A 17,330-nucleotide genomic window follows, 5' to 3' on the forward strand; every position below is an offset into this window, starting at 1 on the left:
TCAAAATAGTTGGTATCAAACAATTCACTCTTCAATTCAATATGGCAATAAAGATAATTAGATCAGTCAGTCAGAATAGCGACATAGCATTCATTCCTGAAATAACCTCATGTAAACAATGGCTGTTTGTATCCAGCACATATATACGGTGAGACGCAAAGGTCACACAGAGACCTTAGTGGCTCTTAGTCATTAAGATAATGCGGCTAATTAGGATGGGAGGAAAGTCAGAGAGGACTAAGGAGTGGCAAGAGATTGGATAAAGAGAGAATTACTGGCAGACAGATGAAGAGACTCAGGGCAGATAGTGCTGTATGTTAATCACCCTGTCAGTTAGCCGAATAACCCCCGCCCCAAATCCCCATTCCCTCCTGCTGATGCTGTAATAGAAATCAAGAATCGTGAAAATAATTTGTTTTACCACAATTTGCATATAGTAAGTGTATTTTTTAGTGAGGAGCATCATTCCCTTTGCTTCTGAGAATCTTGATCATACAGGTTTTGAGGTTTTCTCATACATGCACTACTTAAACTCCATTCAGTAAAGCCCCAAATTGTAATCCACTGGTATAGATTATATAGCCCTCTATATATAAGTATTTACCAGGGGAGACTGACAAAGCTTTTCCCTTACCAGAATCGAACAAAGGCCTAATGGAAGTGCTGGGGACAAGCCAAAAATGGTTATGAACCAATGTAAAAGACTATAGCACTGACCTGACTGTCTGGATTATGCAACCTCTCCCGTAAAAACTGTAACAAAGAATGTTAACAATTGCATTAAAAGCCAGGGCAACAAAAGTTCATACTTGTAAGGATAGTACAAGTTAATTCCTTCCTAAATTAGATGATGACTACACAAATGATCCCACACAGTACAGTTCATGTACTAATCCATCTGCTGGAAAAAGTAGTAGGCCAGTTGGCAGAACAAAAAAAAATGAGGAACATGGGTATTTCTACAAAATAAAAGCGGGGCACCTATGGACAATTAAATACTTAAAAAATCTTGGATTTTATTACAGTTTTTACAATACTTCAATTTGACAGAAAGGGTTTATGAACCTTATTGAAGGTGCACTTGTCTGCTCAATAATCTATAACTAGCCTTTACCTACCTTTGGAGGATATAAGGGTAATGTTTGCTCTCTCAGTCTTTAGATATTAAACATGCATGATGTGTGCTTTTATTTAATTGGTCCTGAAATATTAATAAAGCTGGCATTCACTAGATGACATTTGACAAGAGAGGGAGGGGAAAGTGAAAAAAAGCACACAAAACGTGTGTTTGTTATATAGCCAGTATGCCATAGAATTGTACAATGTTGCATAGTTATATACAATAGGTAGAACTATAGCTAGTATAATTAATGATTTGGTTTCAGTTGGAACTTACTGCATGTTAACAGGCACTTCCTCCTGAATGCACATTTACAACATTGAGCTCTGTTCTTAACAACACATTGACAATGGCAATGGTAATGCTTTCCCGTACAAGCCTAGCAATGTAAACAGAGTTTCAGAGCTTGGTGGAGGGCAGAGAGCTTATCTGGCTTCCAGCCACCGCCCATATCAGTAAGTCCACTCCTCTGTGACATCACAAAGGGGCAGTTTTACCACGCCTTTTGAAACCAAGCATTTTTCAGCCATCCCAAACTTCTTTCAGGGCTCACTTCCAAATGCACAAACCTCATTAACTGAAACTTTGGCTTTGTTTAACATGATAATACAACATTATAACTACATTTATTGGTCAGAAAAGTGGAAAAAATTATAATAGGTCTCTGTTAAGAAGAAAGTAGAAATATTTGAAAAATAAAAAAGGTTAGCTAATATATACATATGAAAAATGAGGCAAAAATATTGTCTAAATAAAAAAAAAAGGAATGGAGGGTTTGTATGCTGTCTGTAATTAGCTTTATGGATTATCCTAATTGCCGTGTTTTGCAGTTATTGTTAGTGATTGTGATTTTAATTGGGGCTGAATTGCACTTCACAAATGTGTGCTACGTGCATTTTTAGCCAATGCCTCATTGTGTGCCATTAAAAAATGGGAAAAAAAATATGTCCAACAGCCTCCTAGCCAATTCACTAATAGTTAAGTGACCCCCACTGACTTATTCAAACGGGATCACAAACAGGCTGTCTCATTGTAAACAAATATCAATGTATGCATGTCACTAAACACAGGCTATGACGCTGCACCCCTCCTCAATCCTTTTTCTATTTTCTAGTATAGCAGTTTTCTTCTCAGAAGGCTCATCAAACATATTTTTCGATCTTCAGAAATAGTACATTTATCAGCCAGTACCAGGTGTACTTCGGGACCCAGGAAGCTGTTGCCATAGTTATGGTTCCCAAGGAAACACAGGAGGAAGCTGTAACAGGGGTCCTGCTCCACCTGCAGTTAATCCTTAGGGGAGGATACAATAGCTGCTGATCTGTTTGGCCAATTGTTCTCTCAGGATTGTAAGAATTCTGCTAAAATCAGTTTAATTATACGAAGCTAACTAACTTCAGCAAAGGGAAGTGTGAAATGTATTTGATAAAGGGTGACTGTACTTCCCCAATGCATGCATGCTGATTAAATGCTCCAAGTCTTTCTGCCATACTTGCGAGATAATTTTGACGACACTGACTGTCTCTTCTCTCTTCTTTTATCTCAATCACTGCCTGGAAACAGCCTGTTGAAGTCTCTGCGTGCATTTTTGTGTGCTTTTTGGATGTGTGTTCATGTGAGAGAAAGTGAGTGTGAATGTGTGGGAGAGCTGGGTGCTGCAGTATCTGGAAAAAGCCTAAGGAGAAGAACATAAGCAAAGACTAAAACAGCCTATCGAGTGATGTTTGCACATCTCTTGACATTAGTAGACTTATTTGGTGCTATTTGGATATAACTAGGTGACCGTCTCTCATTTTGCACTTAAGCTAGCTTTTGCTTCGTGCTTCAAGATGATGATGTATCCTGCATTTTGAAAGTGACACTCACTATTTTTCTTTACCTCATCAACCAGCAACACGCATCAATGCACATGTTTGTTTTGTAAGTGCACACATGAGAGTACATTTATAATACATGTTGTCATGTTGGTTGTTGGAGTACAGACTAGTAATGGTGTCTGACAGGGACCAAGGCACAGAGGTGTCAAATTGCAGCTTCAAAAGACTGTATAAGACAATTTAGCAGAGACAGGGAGAGAAAGAGAGCGAGAGAGAGAGAGAGAGAGGGTGGGTGGAGATGAGTTAGGAAAAGAGAGGAAGAGAGACGGAATAATGTACTGAGAGATGGGAAGAGAGTGACTTGGAGTGAGATGAGATATGTAGGAGGGACGGGTTGAAGCAAAAGAGTTGCAGCATGATTCTTCAAACCATCCTCCCACTTCAGATGCTCTGCCTCTTGCCTTCATCCGTCCACCTGCTTCCTTTCATCTGTCCAGCCACTCATCTGCCCCATACTCCAGCCAATCGTTTTTAATGGGAGCGCACAAAAAGGCAGAGGGGAGATTGACTGGCCATCTCCTTGGAACATCACTCAGAGAGGAGAGGAGGAAGTGGGGAAGGAGGTGGGTTTGGGAGAGGACAGAGAAAAAGAGTGAGTTCCTTTAAATCAATTATCATATGCTGTCCAGCCCACACTTCTTATCGCGCTGTCCACTGTTTCTTGATGGTCCGGTTCAAGACAGAAGATTTCTAGGAATGGAGATGTTGGCGCTTTCTCCCGGCTAGGACAGAAGTTGGGAAGATGGACGAATTGATAGACGAAAAGCAGATGATCAAACGGACTGGATGCACAAAGAAAGCCTGATGTTCCAAATGTAAAAGGACGCTTTTACTTTCTACCTCATGCTAATCTCTTTATCTGCCAGCTGCTCTCATGATATTTGTGGAGCTAAAAAAGGCACAAGAGATGGGAAGCGATAAAAGGAAATTGAATTTACAATGCCATGTTAATTCTTTGCAGAATGTGGTGAAAGTAGCATGAAAAGGTTGTACTATTACTTTGATGGCAAAATCCATACTCGGGGGGGAACAAAACAAGGAATCAACAAATGAAACGGGATGAAGCAATGGAAAAGTGCTACAACATGAACACTTGATTGCCTTTCAGAGGAAATAGCAACAGCAGACAGCAGCGAAGATGAACTATATTTTTGGCAACAATACTCTTTACCCCCGTAGTGGGAGGGTAGGTGGAACCTCTGGAGGTCAGGGTGCAGGGATAGGAGTCAAGCAAAAGTTGGGACCCAAGCGTGGCTCTTCGGAGGAGCTGGCACCTCCACATAGCTCCTCCACCTCCTCTCCTGCCTCCTCCTCTCCTTCTACCTCCTCCTCTCGCTGGCAGCAGCTCCTTATGTTCTTCTCCAAGAGGAGTGCCTTCACTGACTGTATTACTTCAAACCAGGTAACACAAGTCACATGCTCTTTGTGTGTGTTATGCTTGAGGGAGGGTAGGAGATCAGGGTGGGAAGTGTGTAATTTAAGATGGGCTTTTGTTTTGGATTGCGTGTGTGTGTGTGTGTGTGTGTACGTGTGCAAATATGTGTGCATGTGTCTCAAACAAGTTATGAGAATGAGTCTAGTTTGAGTTTCTTTCATAACACGGCAGTCGGGGTTCAAAGTCAGCTTTAAGCAGATCTGTTTGTCCTTGAAATATTATAATGTTGCCATGGAAATGAGCTCTGCCAGTGTATGAGACACAGAAAGCTGAGAGTGTTGCCATGGCAAAGTTAGCATTTGGCATAACAGTTCAATGGCACATAGTGGTGTGTTGGAAAATGTTGGAAAATGTCACAAAAAAAGAAGAGACCCATACCCAAACATTGACTTCTGTTCTTGTATATTTTATATGCAGTATATTGTACATTGCATACTGTATACATACGCAGCACAATAATGACTAGGGATGCACAATAATTATCGGACTGATAGGTCATTATGAGGAATTACTAATTTTACAAACATTCAAATATAGCTCTGATAACCAACTCCAACTCCAAGAACTCCAGTACCCGTGATGTGAGCCATTCTGGGCTGCAGGTGGATTCGCATGAGCAAATCAAGCTCTTCTTTTCTGTGACATGCTGCTGGACTTCTCACTGTTTCAGAGGATGACATGTTGCCAAATGCTCTGCAAGCATGCCACAATGAGGGAAAATAAACAAAGAGCTTCAACACATCAAACCTTATCGGCCACTTGAAACGCCAGCATTGCATAAGCATAAGTTAGCCAAGAACTACAGAGTCAACGATGTCACAGACAGGCGAGGACAGTGACTTCCGGTTTTGGTTTCTACGGCTACTAACAGGGATATTTTGTGATAAAGGTACATTACGAACACAGTTGGACTCACGCAATGTATTAACATGCATGTCATATTTTGCATGAACCAAGGTAATATTTTTGCATACATTTTTGACATAAACTACACCAACGATGTTCAACTATATATCTTATACAAGATGTATTATCTGACAATTTCCATATACTGCTTGCACAGGGAAACCTGACCCCTTAATTGATCAATTGCAGGGCAAACACTAAGAAAGACAATAATTCGGTCATCTTCATCCTACTTACCTTCAGATGCGTCAATTACATTAACTTAACTTAACATAAAGTTCATGTTTTCAGGCTGTGGTTGGATGATGAGAAGTTAACATAGTTAACAAGATCAATGTAAGCAAAGTGAGAAAGCACAAATCCTACACCAAGCTTTTAGCCTCATATCCAAAACCTTTATGCTGTAAAACAGCACTGCTAGTGCTTTATCATTTCCTTAATGTCATAAAATAATTTTGTGGCCATGGTAGCTACATTGCACAAATTGTGGTAATGCATCTGCTCCTTTTCATCTAAAATCTGTGTGCACATAGAGAAAAAATAAAACCTTTTCAAGTTGACAGCTTTTGTTTTTTTTAATGTTCTCTTATTTGGTTAATTTTAGATTTGCTGTATTAGACTGTGCTTTGCCAGCTCTGAGGAGCAGCTGTCCTGTCTATTTTATTATATCATAAGAAATATACAGCCAAGCTATACAGTCCTTAACTGTATTGTAATATCTGTATTCAAAAGTATGTTTTGAACCCTAAGATAGCATCTTCAAATGTAAAGTAGGTTCATGGATAAGTGCTGCAACTTTCAAGTGCAGTACTTATGACTATGCCTGCCAATTCATAGCCCAGCGCATGGAAAAAGTTAACCTACCCCATTTGCAGTAATCACTGGCTTGGGTTTGCAAGGTGTTGCCATTTTTCCATCTAAAGCACTTACTGAATAGCTGATATGCCATTATCCTTTACACACATGCATGCATACACATACACACACAGATTCTGGTTCAGTTAATGCGAGACAAACTGTGATCGAGGCAGCTTGATGTGTTTATTTATAGATTCGGAATGCAGTCACATATTTATTGCTTTATGACTAACTGCCTCTTTTCTACTAGCTAAGTGCAAGTTACACCTTTTAAAAATGAAAGTCCACACACTGATGACTACAAACTAAAAATCAATCATCCAAAAAGGATATACGGTGGAGTGAAAGAACACCATATAGTTTAGGTGTTGCGTGTTTGTGTAGAAGCAGAGGCTGTGTTCACCCCCTGCGTTAATCTGATGTGGGCATGCATTTTTTTGGTGTAGTGTTTATATTAAGTTTTACCAGCCGCTATGTTAGAAAGGAAACAAACACCAGTGGTTTCTGCTGCACACACGGACGGAAAAGACAGTGGTTCTGCTGCCAGAATGCAAACCATCACCCTCCGGTTCCAAAGCCCAAGACTAAATATACACTATACCCCCCGTAACACACACATTCGTTATGTTTGTTGACAGCTAATGATAGGGATTTGACAAAATTCAGCCACTAAGATTAGCTATCTTTGAACATACAGTATACACATCACTGTATCAGAAACATATGTCACTATGATGTCCAGATCAATCCAATGCAAACCACAACCACAATAATGCAAATTATAAACACATTATTACATTAATACCAAATTGGTAGTAGCAATCAAATGTGAGCATTGTTATCTTTCTAATTGAATATTTTTTTTTACATATTTTTTTTACATTATGCATGTACTCATGAAGTTGTCAGTTAGCGAACTTTCAGAACTTGTTTATCTCTGGATGATCTAACCCCACTTTTTTCCATTGTTTTGCTGTGCAGTGGTTCTCTCGTCCTCCCACTTCCCCACCCAGTTAGTGTATAATTGATGAGTGGTAAAACAGAGGTATGAACGTCATCATGGCACTTAAGAAAGAGCTCTAAAAGCCTTAAAGAGGTGTTTAGTGGTCACTTGAAATGGGGGTAGAAGGGATAGACAGCTGCAGTAGTGAACTGATTGATGGAGAGAGAGATGCTAAAAGGGGATGTTAGATTTTTTGGAGTAATGAGATGAGCCAACTCATCCAATGAAACAGTGTTGTGTATGTAGAAATGGTATACCATTCACACTCCTGTCTATCATGGCTGGAGGCATTTGTTCGATTCCTGGCCAAGGTTGTGTCATTAAGGGCATGCCATGTTAAACTAAGTCAAAACCATTCAGTGATTGAGTCGCTGAGACCACCCTTTACAGGGAAAAACTAAAATAAAAAATGACACTATAGATAGATGTCACAGTAAAAACTGGTATGGTATTTCGATATAAACGTCTTAGCATATGTCACAATATGTCTTGGTATTATTTAGTTTTGTATTTAATATTAGTATTAGTACAGGGCTCTACGTTAAAAACAAAAATTACTTGCCCATGGGGAATCCTTAAGGTGAGAACTACTTGCCCGAACTTGCCCCATGTAAAATGAAAAGTGCCATAATGATATCATATATCAATATATGCTGATAATTCATCAGATAATAGTACTGATGCATTGTATTTGGAGGAATGTCTGAAAATTGTGGAGATGTATTTAACATACATCTCCACAAATTTTCAGACATGCTACCTTACACATCGTAGTCGTAGTAAGCAGTGATATTTATAAGTTGTGCACCACAATGAAACATTATTGAATAGACACATTTGTGTACTAGTAAAGTGTTTTTAATCCAGAAAAAAATGCTCAATGGTCAAACAATAATTTGTGAAGCAAAGGTGAGAAAAATACACAGAGAAATTGAACCGCTAGATTTTGTCGCTTGTACAAAATCAGCACTTGGTATTGGATCTAATGGGTGGTGTTTCATTGTGACCACTTCAAATTGTCACAGCAATGTGATTCACTCACCTGTGCCATCATTTGATTTGCTGCCGCTAATAAAATACTTGTTTAGGAGGCACTGGTTCATCACTTTTTGGTGTTTTCCTTCAGAAGTTGTTGAAGAATTAGACGATGTTGGCAGGGACGCCATGATGGATGTTTTCCTAGTAAAACGATCGCTGATTGGTTGATCGCGAACAAGAACGGGTGTGGGTAAAACGCGGATTGTGGATTACGGACCGCGGTCTAAATAAACAATTCTGATTGGTCCATTTCAAGATTTGCAAGGATTGGTTTGCAAATTATCATCAGAATTACGCAGTCCGTGTTTTACCAACACCCAACGAGAACCGCTTTAAAAAAAACTCTTGGCAGTACGGCATGCTAAAGTGCACTTGCCCGACGGGAATATTAATGATTGGATTTACTTGCCCGAATTTTGTTTGAACTTGCCCCGGGCCATCGGTACATCGTTATTGTCGAGCCCTGTAGTATTAATAGTATTAGTATTATTAGTATTAGTATTATTAGTATTTATACTGTAAATTAATCTCCAATACATTAAAACAAAAAGCATTCATGTGTATCAATATCAACAAAAAAAGAGTATCTGATTATATCGCGGGCAGCACGGCGGTCGAGTGGTTAGCGCGCAGACCTCACAGCTAGGGTTCAAGTCCACCCTCGGCCATCTCTGTGTGGAGTTTGTATGTTCTCCCCGTGCATGCGTGGGTTTTCTCTGGGTACTCCGGTTTCCTCCCACATTCCAAAAACATGCTAGGTTAATTGGCAACTCCAAAATTGTCCATAGGTATGAATGTGAGTGTGAATGGTTGTTTGTCTATATGTGCCCTGTGATTGGCTGGCGACCAGTTCAGGGTGTACCCTGCCTCTCGCCCAAAGACAGCTGGGATAGGCTCCAGCACCCCCGCGACCCTCGTGAGGATAACGCGGTAGAAAATGAATGAATGAATGATTATATCGCCTGTATTTTAAAACTCTGATATTGGCAGTCCATTCCAGACTCCGTCACAGCAGCAGCCCGATAGTGGGCATGTAATCAAAACAGTGTGTGCTATCTTGTTAAGCAAGGAGTATGTTATGTTACATTTTATTAAAGTCCAAAAAAAGACATTGGAGCTGAGCGCAAAACATTTCATGCACAAATTTCCCGTGGTGGCACAAGATCGGGGAAATTCACTACAACAGACCTCATCTGGCATTTGAAGCAGCATCTTATAGGAAACTCCCACAGGAACAAAAGAACAAGTCGTTAGCTATCACAGAAAAGACACCCCCTGTCAGTGGTGAGGAATGCTGGGTTTAAATCCTTAATTGAGCACCTTGAACATCGCAATATTATGCCTAGCTGCCATTACAGTAAAATTGTCAGTGTCCCTCATACCTGACTATTGTTCTCTGTTTGAGTAATATCACTTGAGCAAGGCTTTTCTAACATTCCACACTACAAGTTTGTGTAATGCACACAAGCATGCACACCCACAGACGCACAGACTCAAATGTTATTGTAAATGAAACCTCTGATATTAAAATCCATCCAACTGATGTGTCCCAGACAGAACAAATGCCCAACATGTAAACATCTTACAGTGGCCGCCGAACACGTGCTCCGGCAAGTCCAGGTGCTCACGGACTGACATCGACAACAGCCAATTATACGTTACCAAAAAACAGCTGAGCCAATCGATGGACTTGTGGACAAACTAAAGGGAAACAGGCTTCAGCTCGAGCAGACATTTTCCAATTAGTCCTAGTGTTTGAAATAACTCATTTTAATTGAATGTAACATTGTTTTTGGACAATGAAAACTACAGGAGGCCAAAACTGCCTTTTGAAAATAATCCACAGGTCATGTACCCCCTCCTTCAAAGTAGTGATCTGTGATCACAATATTTTTAGCTTAACTTTTACGCCAGAGATCCCCATGGACGTTGGTATAACTGTACGAGATTTTATACAAGAATATTGCCTTTATTTTTGATGACACCTTTGGATAACACCATTAATACTTTACTTTAGTATACTTTAGTAAGGGCAATTCTCTGCCTGTGATTATTACCTGAGGTCTGGAGCCGAGGGATCTCTGTTCCAAGCTATGAAGGCTAAAAGTCTATGCCTTAATCACACCTTGAATGTTTTATTTCTAATCCATTGCGGTGGTGTACAAAGGCGTATTCATAAAAACAGTGTCGTCGTCCAAATGACTCTGGACCTAATTGTATAAAGTTATCTTTAGAGTAATAAAGTTGTATTTTTATCATTTTTCACACCATAACTGCGATTCATCACCTCCTACCATCTTACTTGCTCACACAGAGACCATACATCATAGTGAAGCAGGAGCAGGGGCAATGAGAAAGATGTGTTGTTATTTGTTATTATGTTTGATATTGTCAAGGCACCATGGCAATTGTTGATATCTGTCTTTGATCATCCTTGTCAGTATTTGCTATACAGTAACTGTCTGGCGTTTATATTTGAGCATAATACGAACTTAATTGTGTGTAGGGGCTCAATGGATACATCTATACAAATTTACAGAAAATGTTTACTACCTCAACCTTCAGCTTGGCATACTGTAGGCGGCTTCAACCATTGTCATGGCAATGCACTGCGCACCAAGCAGAGAATGACATGCATGTGTTGTGCGTGAGTGAAGACACAGCAAAAAAATAATAATAATATAAAAACCTAGATAGCTTTAAATACACACAAACGTACCGTAAATTATGTTGCAGTGTGATTTTTGGTATTAAAAGTGTGTTGGGTGTTGCATCACCCTCTGTGTGTGGGATGCAGCTTTCATATCAGTTCCTTCTCCCCCCCACACAGACACACATGTACACACAGACATAATATCCAGCCTCTCCACTTGTCTCCCTCCAGCCTCTTCTCTGTCTATGCTGATATAATCAAAAGGAATAACACGGCCATGAGCTGACCACCGTCTAATGAGTCTTTTCCACAGTCCAGATACTACATAAACAGTATGTTAGATTATCCCTTATGTGTGAATGTAAAGGGAATTGTTGATGACTGGTGAGGTTTAAAACTGCCAAATTAAAACTGGTCTTCTCTCAACCTGAACCCGCACATCATTGAGCAAGATTCTGAACCCCCGTCCCTGGTGCTGTGTCATCAGTAAGTGTATGGGTAGAAGCACTTGGAGTACCCTGAAGGTGAAAAAAGGGCCATACAAGTGAAAGCCCATTTACATTGGTATTGTAAAATAAATGAAACAGGAAAGAATGGTTTTGTTATTGAGTGTTCTTAAATTATTGTACAAGCGCTGCACATGCTGTAACTTTGAACAGTATTGTTAACTGCACTAATGTAACACTATTATAACAGCTGCCATTCCTGTGCTGCTGCTGCTGCTAAGCTTAAATGTCCCGATACAAAATTAATGAGGGCTATAACACCAGTTAATATATCACTGTATTTCATATAAATGGCAATTCCCAGACATCATGCCAATAGTAATCCCTTGTTTGTCATGGTTATTTGGTTCCACACCAGAACCTGATAATGACTTCAAACAAAGCTTTTTACATTATTAGAGCACTCTAGACAGGAAGTAACACCCCTATGGTCACCTTTACCAACAATAGATAAGAAGTATGTGTTGCTATCTGGGATGTAATGTTATGAACAGCTTGTATCATTGATTATTCTGACCAAAATGTTTAAAAATGACTGATAGACACACATAAAAAGTTTTATTTAAAAAAATGATGATGTGCCTGTGGCAGCTGTAGCCTTTTTTTTAGCCCATTTATTGTCTATTTAAAAATAGAGTAGAGGGATAGATGGTACAGCAGTGTCTCTGACACATCGCGTATCAGGAGTTATTTCTAACTATATACTTTAGCAAAGGAGTAAGTTTTGAGTGGGCTTTTAAATAGTGAGAGTCCCCCTGGACTAGGAGTGGCGAGTAACTGTAAATTCTGGTGTTCTCTTGGGTTCATAGGGTTCTAGGAGCTCTTTACGATATATTGGTGCCTGACCACGTAGTGCTTTATATGCAAGAAGGAGAATATTAAATTCATTTTCTGATTTTCTTTCTGTTTTGCAAATGGAAGAATGCTATTTTGACACTTGTTGTATTTGGGAACTAATGGAAAGATCCCCTTCGAAGAAAGTTTCGGACTATATTGTGGGGAGTGAGTGCTAGACAATCTAGATTTCAGTCTTATCTGAGTTTAATAGTCAAAGGTCATTCTCTTTATGTCATTGAGCTGACAAGTTTGGTTAGGTTTCATTGACAAGTACAATTGTGTGTCATTTGCATCACAGTGGAAATTAACGGAGTGTTTTCTAATGATGTCCCCTAAGGGGGACATATAAAGGCTGAACAACACGCGTCCTAACACAGAGCCCTGTGGGATGCCATAATTGACCTTCACGGGTCTGGATTCTTTATTGCTATTGTATACAAACTGCAGGCGATCTTACAAATAGGACTGGAACCATGTTAATGCCGTTCCTTTGATGCCCAGGGCATGCTCTAATCTCTGTATCAGGATCTAGGGATCCATTGTGTCGAATTCTGCTGCAAGGTCTAATAAAACTAATACCGAGATGAGACCTTTTGTCTTACGCGGTGAGGTTGTCGTTCGTAATTTTTTTTACTACTACACTGTGGTGTGTTCTAAATCCAGGCTGCAAGACCTCAAATAGGTGGTTGTTTTTGAGGAAATGGTTTAATTGAGTGGCAATTAATTTCTCTAGCGTGAGAGGAAGAGTGTGGTTTCTTGTCAAGATTGTGACATATAGAAAACTCCTTTTGTACTTTTATTTATTGTAGTTAATTTATTGCCGTGTCATGATCACTGCATGTATTTTTGTTTTCACTCAGTCTGTTGCGTTTAATGCCACCTACTGGTAGTAATCATAATCTCCATATGCACTGCAAAGAGGGATTGACATACAGACAGGATAGGATTCTCCTGCAGTCTGTTCACCCTGCAGAATAATTCTTTTTAAATCTAAATTAGACTGTCAGTTTGTTGCCTTGCTGAATGTTGCTATTGCACACTAATGTGAAATGCACAAGAATGACTACACTGAAGTTACACTAGAGAGAAACACATGGAATAGCCACAAGGAGGCAGCAAGATCTGAGAATTTGCCACTGAACAGAATGCTAAAAAATTCTACCTCATTATAACAGTTTGATTTGGTCACACTGAATGCACATCCTAAATAATAAATAGCTGATAGTACAGTATATGTGATAAGCAAAGTATTAATACGTTATGCCATTTAAATTGTTGGAATTGCTATTCTCAGTTGATTGAAATGTTTGCTTTTGGGGGCTCTGCGACATTCAACACATTCTATATTGTTTCTTGTATTGTAAGTTATGCCACTTTATAGTGTATATAATGATGGAATATCTAAATGATTTAAATGCCACAAGTAATTTCTGCAATTATATGACCTCTCGGCACCCCCCCACCCCCTTTCCTGCCCACCTCCTAGCAATATTTCAGCGTTGGCTTCCTTTAGCACTGTGTTGTTAACAGCCTATTCTCCTTGCTCATCTTTTCCTGACTGAGCAGCTCGCCTGCAGCCCTGGCAGCACTTTATACAGTAGACTCATACATGCACTAACACACTATAACAGCCCTTCTCTCATTTCAACCACCCTCTCTGTATTTTACTGTCCTCTATTCACGGGTGCTTCTCTATCATGTTCCTTATCTGTCTGATGCTCTGGTCCACTCTCTGGGGGCAACTTGTGCCATATATTAGCTGACATTAGACTATAGAATCATGCCCCAAAGCCAATTGTGTGATCAAATCAGCACAGCATTTTCTTTCTTGAATTCCAGCAGTGCCAAAGGTAGAATGTGATTTAGTAGAGTATAGTGGGGCTAAATGAGAAGTAAATCCAAATTTAAAAAGTTATTTCCAGCTACTAACAGCTAATAATGTTATTAGTTAATATAACAATACAATACACTCATATGTGACTTTACTCACCAGTACAGACCATCATTATTTGCACTATGACCCATTTATCATTGCACTAAAATTAATATATCTGCAATATGTCTGCTCCTGCATATGCTCCTGTGCAATATTATGTGTATATTTGGACATATATCTTGTATATATCTTGTTAAATTGTCTTTTTTACTCTACTTTTTTAACTTGACTACTGCACTGAAAGGAGAAGCTCTCCAATCTCGTTGTACATCTTGTATAATGACAACAAAGGCCATTCCATTCCAACAATATTACCATGCTTCATCTAACTAGACTAAAAGACTATAATGTTAACTGCCAGGCCAGTTTGACGTGTGAACATGCTTCTGAATTCCATTTTCCTAGATCACCACAATATCTAGACACAACAGATACATTAAGGAGCCATATTCCTGTGGTACAGTAAGTAGGTCAGTGCATTGAGACACACTGTGAATTCCAGCTGACCCATCTCACCGTGTTGTCTTTAAAATAAAAAGGAAAGCACTTCATGGTGACTAGGAACTGTTCTACAACAATCACAGCTCACTACTCATCCTACTCTCATCTGGCTGTGAGCTGTGTATTGCTATTCCTGGTTGCCTATTGATTAGTTATGCCTGGCTGCTGTTCTGTGCAGGGACTAGGGAAGCCCCTAATTGGCCAGTGCGGGAAAGAGAGCGAGAGAGAATAAGAGTTGTAGAGAAGGGGACAGAGACTGAGAGAGGCAAAGAGCAGTGACAGGAGAGAGGTTAAGGAGGAAGAGAATTGACCACAGATGTGTGCTAATGTGAATTTTCTTACAGTAAGGCAAGGCAAGATGACAAGCAAAGTCTATTTTATTCTTAGTCTAGATATGTGAGTATAGATAGGATAGATATGTGAGTTTTTCCTCTTTTCCACTTTTGGAATATAAACTGACGACGTTGCAAACGGAGTGACTGGGATTTCAGAAGCGAAGGTGGAGTGTGCAACAACATACTGCCATTGGATAATATGTGTTACCCTGAGATCACTGGAGCACAGCCTATTCGTGGAATTGGAAAGCAAAATCTTTCTTGGAGTGCAGGAGTTGACTTAAATTGTTTTCAGTCACTGCTAAGTCCGAAAGCAAAGACGGAAACAGAGCTGAGTTCTTCAGAGGTTTTTCTTGTTTTTCTTGCTGCAGCATTGTTTATCGTATTTCTTTTTGACCTCCTAATCCTCAAATATGATGAGACATGGAAGACATGGAAATGGGAAACAGAAAGTGGAATTGTATGATGCTAACGTACAGAGTTAATGCGATGGAAAAGGGGAAAGCCAACCCAACATTGCACTGACATGCTGAAAATTTTGGTTGTTCTTTGATGGCATGACCTACATTATATGGACACAAGGAATTCTAAGGAGCTACTCAGTTTGCCATTTCTGTTAAGGCAGTGATGCGGTGAGAGCGAGTCAGAAGAAGTTAGGAGAGATTTTGTTCAGATTTATCTGTAGATATGACCACTTACTTTCATAACCATGAGTTTTGTTGTAATCCTAAAAAGCCCGGCACTGGCTCTTCTAAGGGGAAATCTGGCAAAGGGAAGGCCAAGTCGGCCAAGGGCCACTGCCACTCGAAGCAAAAATTATTACAAGTCCAACCAAATCAACCGCACCGCTCTCCTCTGCACTCGCCAAAGCACCATGCCCATTCGCCGAAACATGGATGTCACTCACCAAAACATCTTCTTCCTTCCCCTTCTCCGAGCTATTACCACATAGCACCGCCATCTCCAAGTCATCAGCTAGCTCCACCATTACCAAACTACCAGTTGGCTCCACAATCGGCAAATCATCTAATGCACTTGGCAAGCCACCACCAGATGCACCTCTCACCGAGCCATCACCAACTGCAGCATTGTTCGCCAAACCAGCAACTATTTCACCCCCCTGCCTCACCCGGTCGCCTACTCTCTTCGCCATCATCTCAACAACTCTACCATCACCATCAACAGCAGCCGGCACATGCTCATTCAACCAGTCACCATTCTTTGCTCCAACAGTATCAACATAATTGTCCACCTCCTCTGCCCCACTGCTCACAGTCTCTTTCTATCCATCCGTTTCACTCGCCACAGCTCCCTCTGTGTTCAGCACTGGCTGGCTATGGGTGGAACACATTGCCCACAAACCTGGCCAACAGGGGTTCTCGAGGACATTTTCCAAATTTCAGAGATAATGTGGCCAAGAGTCCCACAAAGAGCAAAACCAAAGGAAAGGCTAGCAACAGACCTTGGCCTAATGATGCCAATATCTGGAATTTACACTCGATGGCACCACCTTCACACGTGCCATCCATGCACCACTTTTCACACATACAAGCCCAGATACAGGTAGGTTGCATTGGTAGCAAGTTTTCTGCTTGTGCAATGAAAACTATTGTTCCTTTTTTTTTTGGAACATTGACATATTTTATGTGTTTATAACTGTACTTAAGCGCTCGTAATTGTGCCTTTTTTAAATGTGTCAATAGTGCAAGGACTTAGAAATCTGTCTTTGTTATGTTGCTGTTAATACTTCAGACATCACTACTAGTTAACGGATTAAACAGTATGAACATACCATGAATTTGTCATATATTGTGACCAAAAGCATTCCCAAGATAGTCTAGTATGAAGGGTTTCTTATCTTTAGTGTCCTTCTTGTTTTTTATTGTGTACAGTATGTGTAGTTGACATCGCGATAGCAAATAGGAGGTTGTCTGACTCTTAATTAATTGGATTAACGAGACAGTTCTAATTTGATTATAGTCTTACTCTATCTGATTAACTAAGAAGTCAAATGATGTTTCATTATGACAAAATAGTGAGCTTAGTGTAGGGCAGCACTGTCACACACAGGCCCAAAGCATCTGCTCTAACTCTTGAGTTTTGTCCAAATTTTGTCCATAACAATGTTATTTTTGGTTTAATGTGTGCAGTTTTTTTTAATATACACTGTACAGTACCGGTATATATGAATTTCTTCTCTTTTTAATTTTCATTTTCTCCCTTTTGTATCCAATGATGATTCATTTGAATTTAAGATAATAATACAGCATAAAATACAGGGGATCACTCAATACTGAAATATGCAACAATATATAATCACATATA

General features: G+C 39.8%; 1 protein-coding gene across 10 annotated transcripts in view; it reads left to right on the forward strand.

Annotated features, from left to right (window-relative positions):
- LOC131130024 (discs large homolog 1-like protein) overlaps positions 1 to 17,330 on the forward strand; it is an 85,723-nt gene that overhangs the window by 29,740 nt on the left and 38,653 nt on the right. The window contains exon 1 of one of the 10 annotated variants that reach the window (XM_058074068.1): positions 1,893 to 4,399. The exons of 8 other annotated variants lie outside the window; for them this stretch is intronic. In XM_058074068.1, the coding sequence (XP_057930051.1) occupies positions 4,136 to 4,399 (264 nt within the window). In that variant the 5' untranslated portion in view covers positions 1,893 to 4,135. Of the gene's footprint in view, positions 1 to 1,892; positions 4,400 to 14,579; positions 16,569 to 17,330 lie in introns of those variants that run through there. One more of the 10 variants, XM_058074065.1, reaches the window with a different exon arrangement.

Source organism: Doryrhamphus excisus, chromosome 5, assembly GCF_030265055.1.
Source record: "Doryrhamphus excisus isolate RoL2022-K1 chromosome 5, RoL_Dexc_1.0, whole genome shotgun sequence".
In the NCBI taxonomy this organism is placed as follows: Eukaryota; Metazoa; Chordata; class Actinopteri; order Syngnathiformes; family Syngnathidae; genus Doryrhamphus; species Doryrhamphus excisus.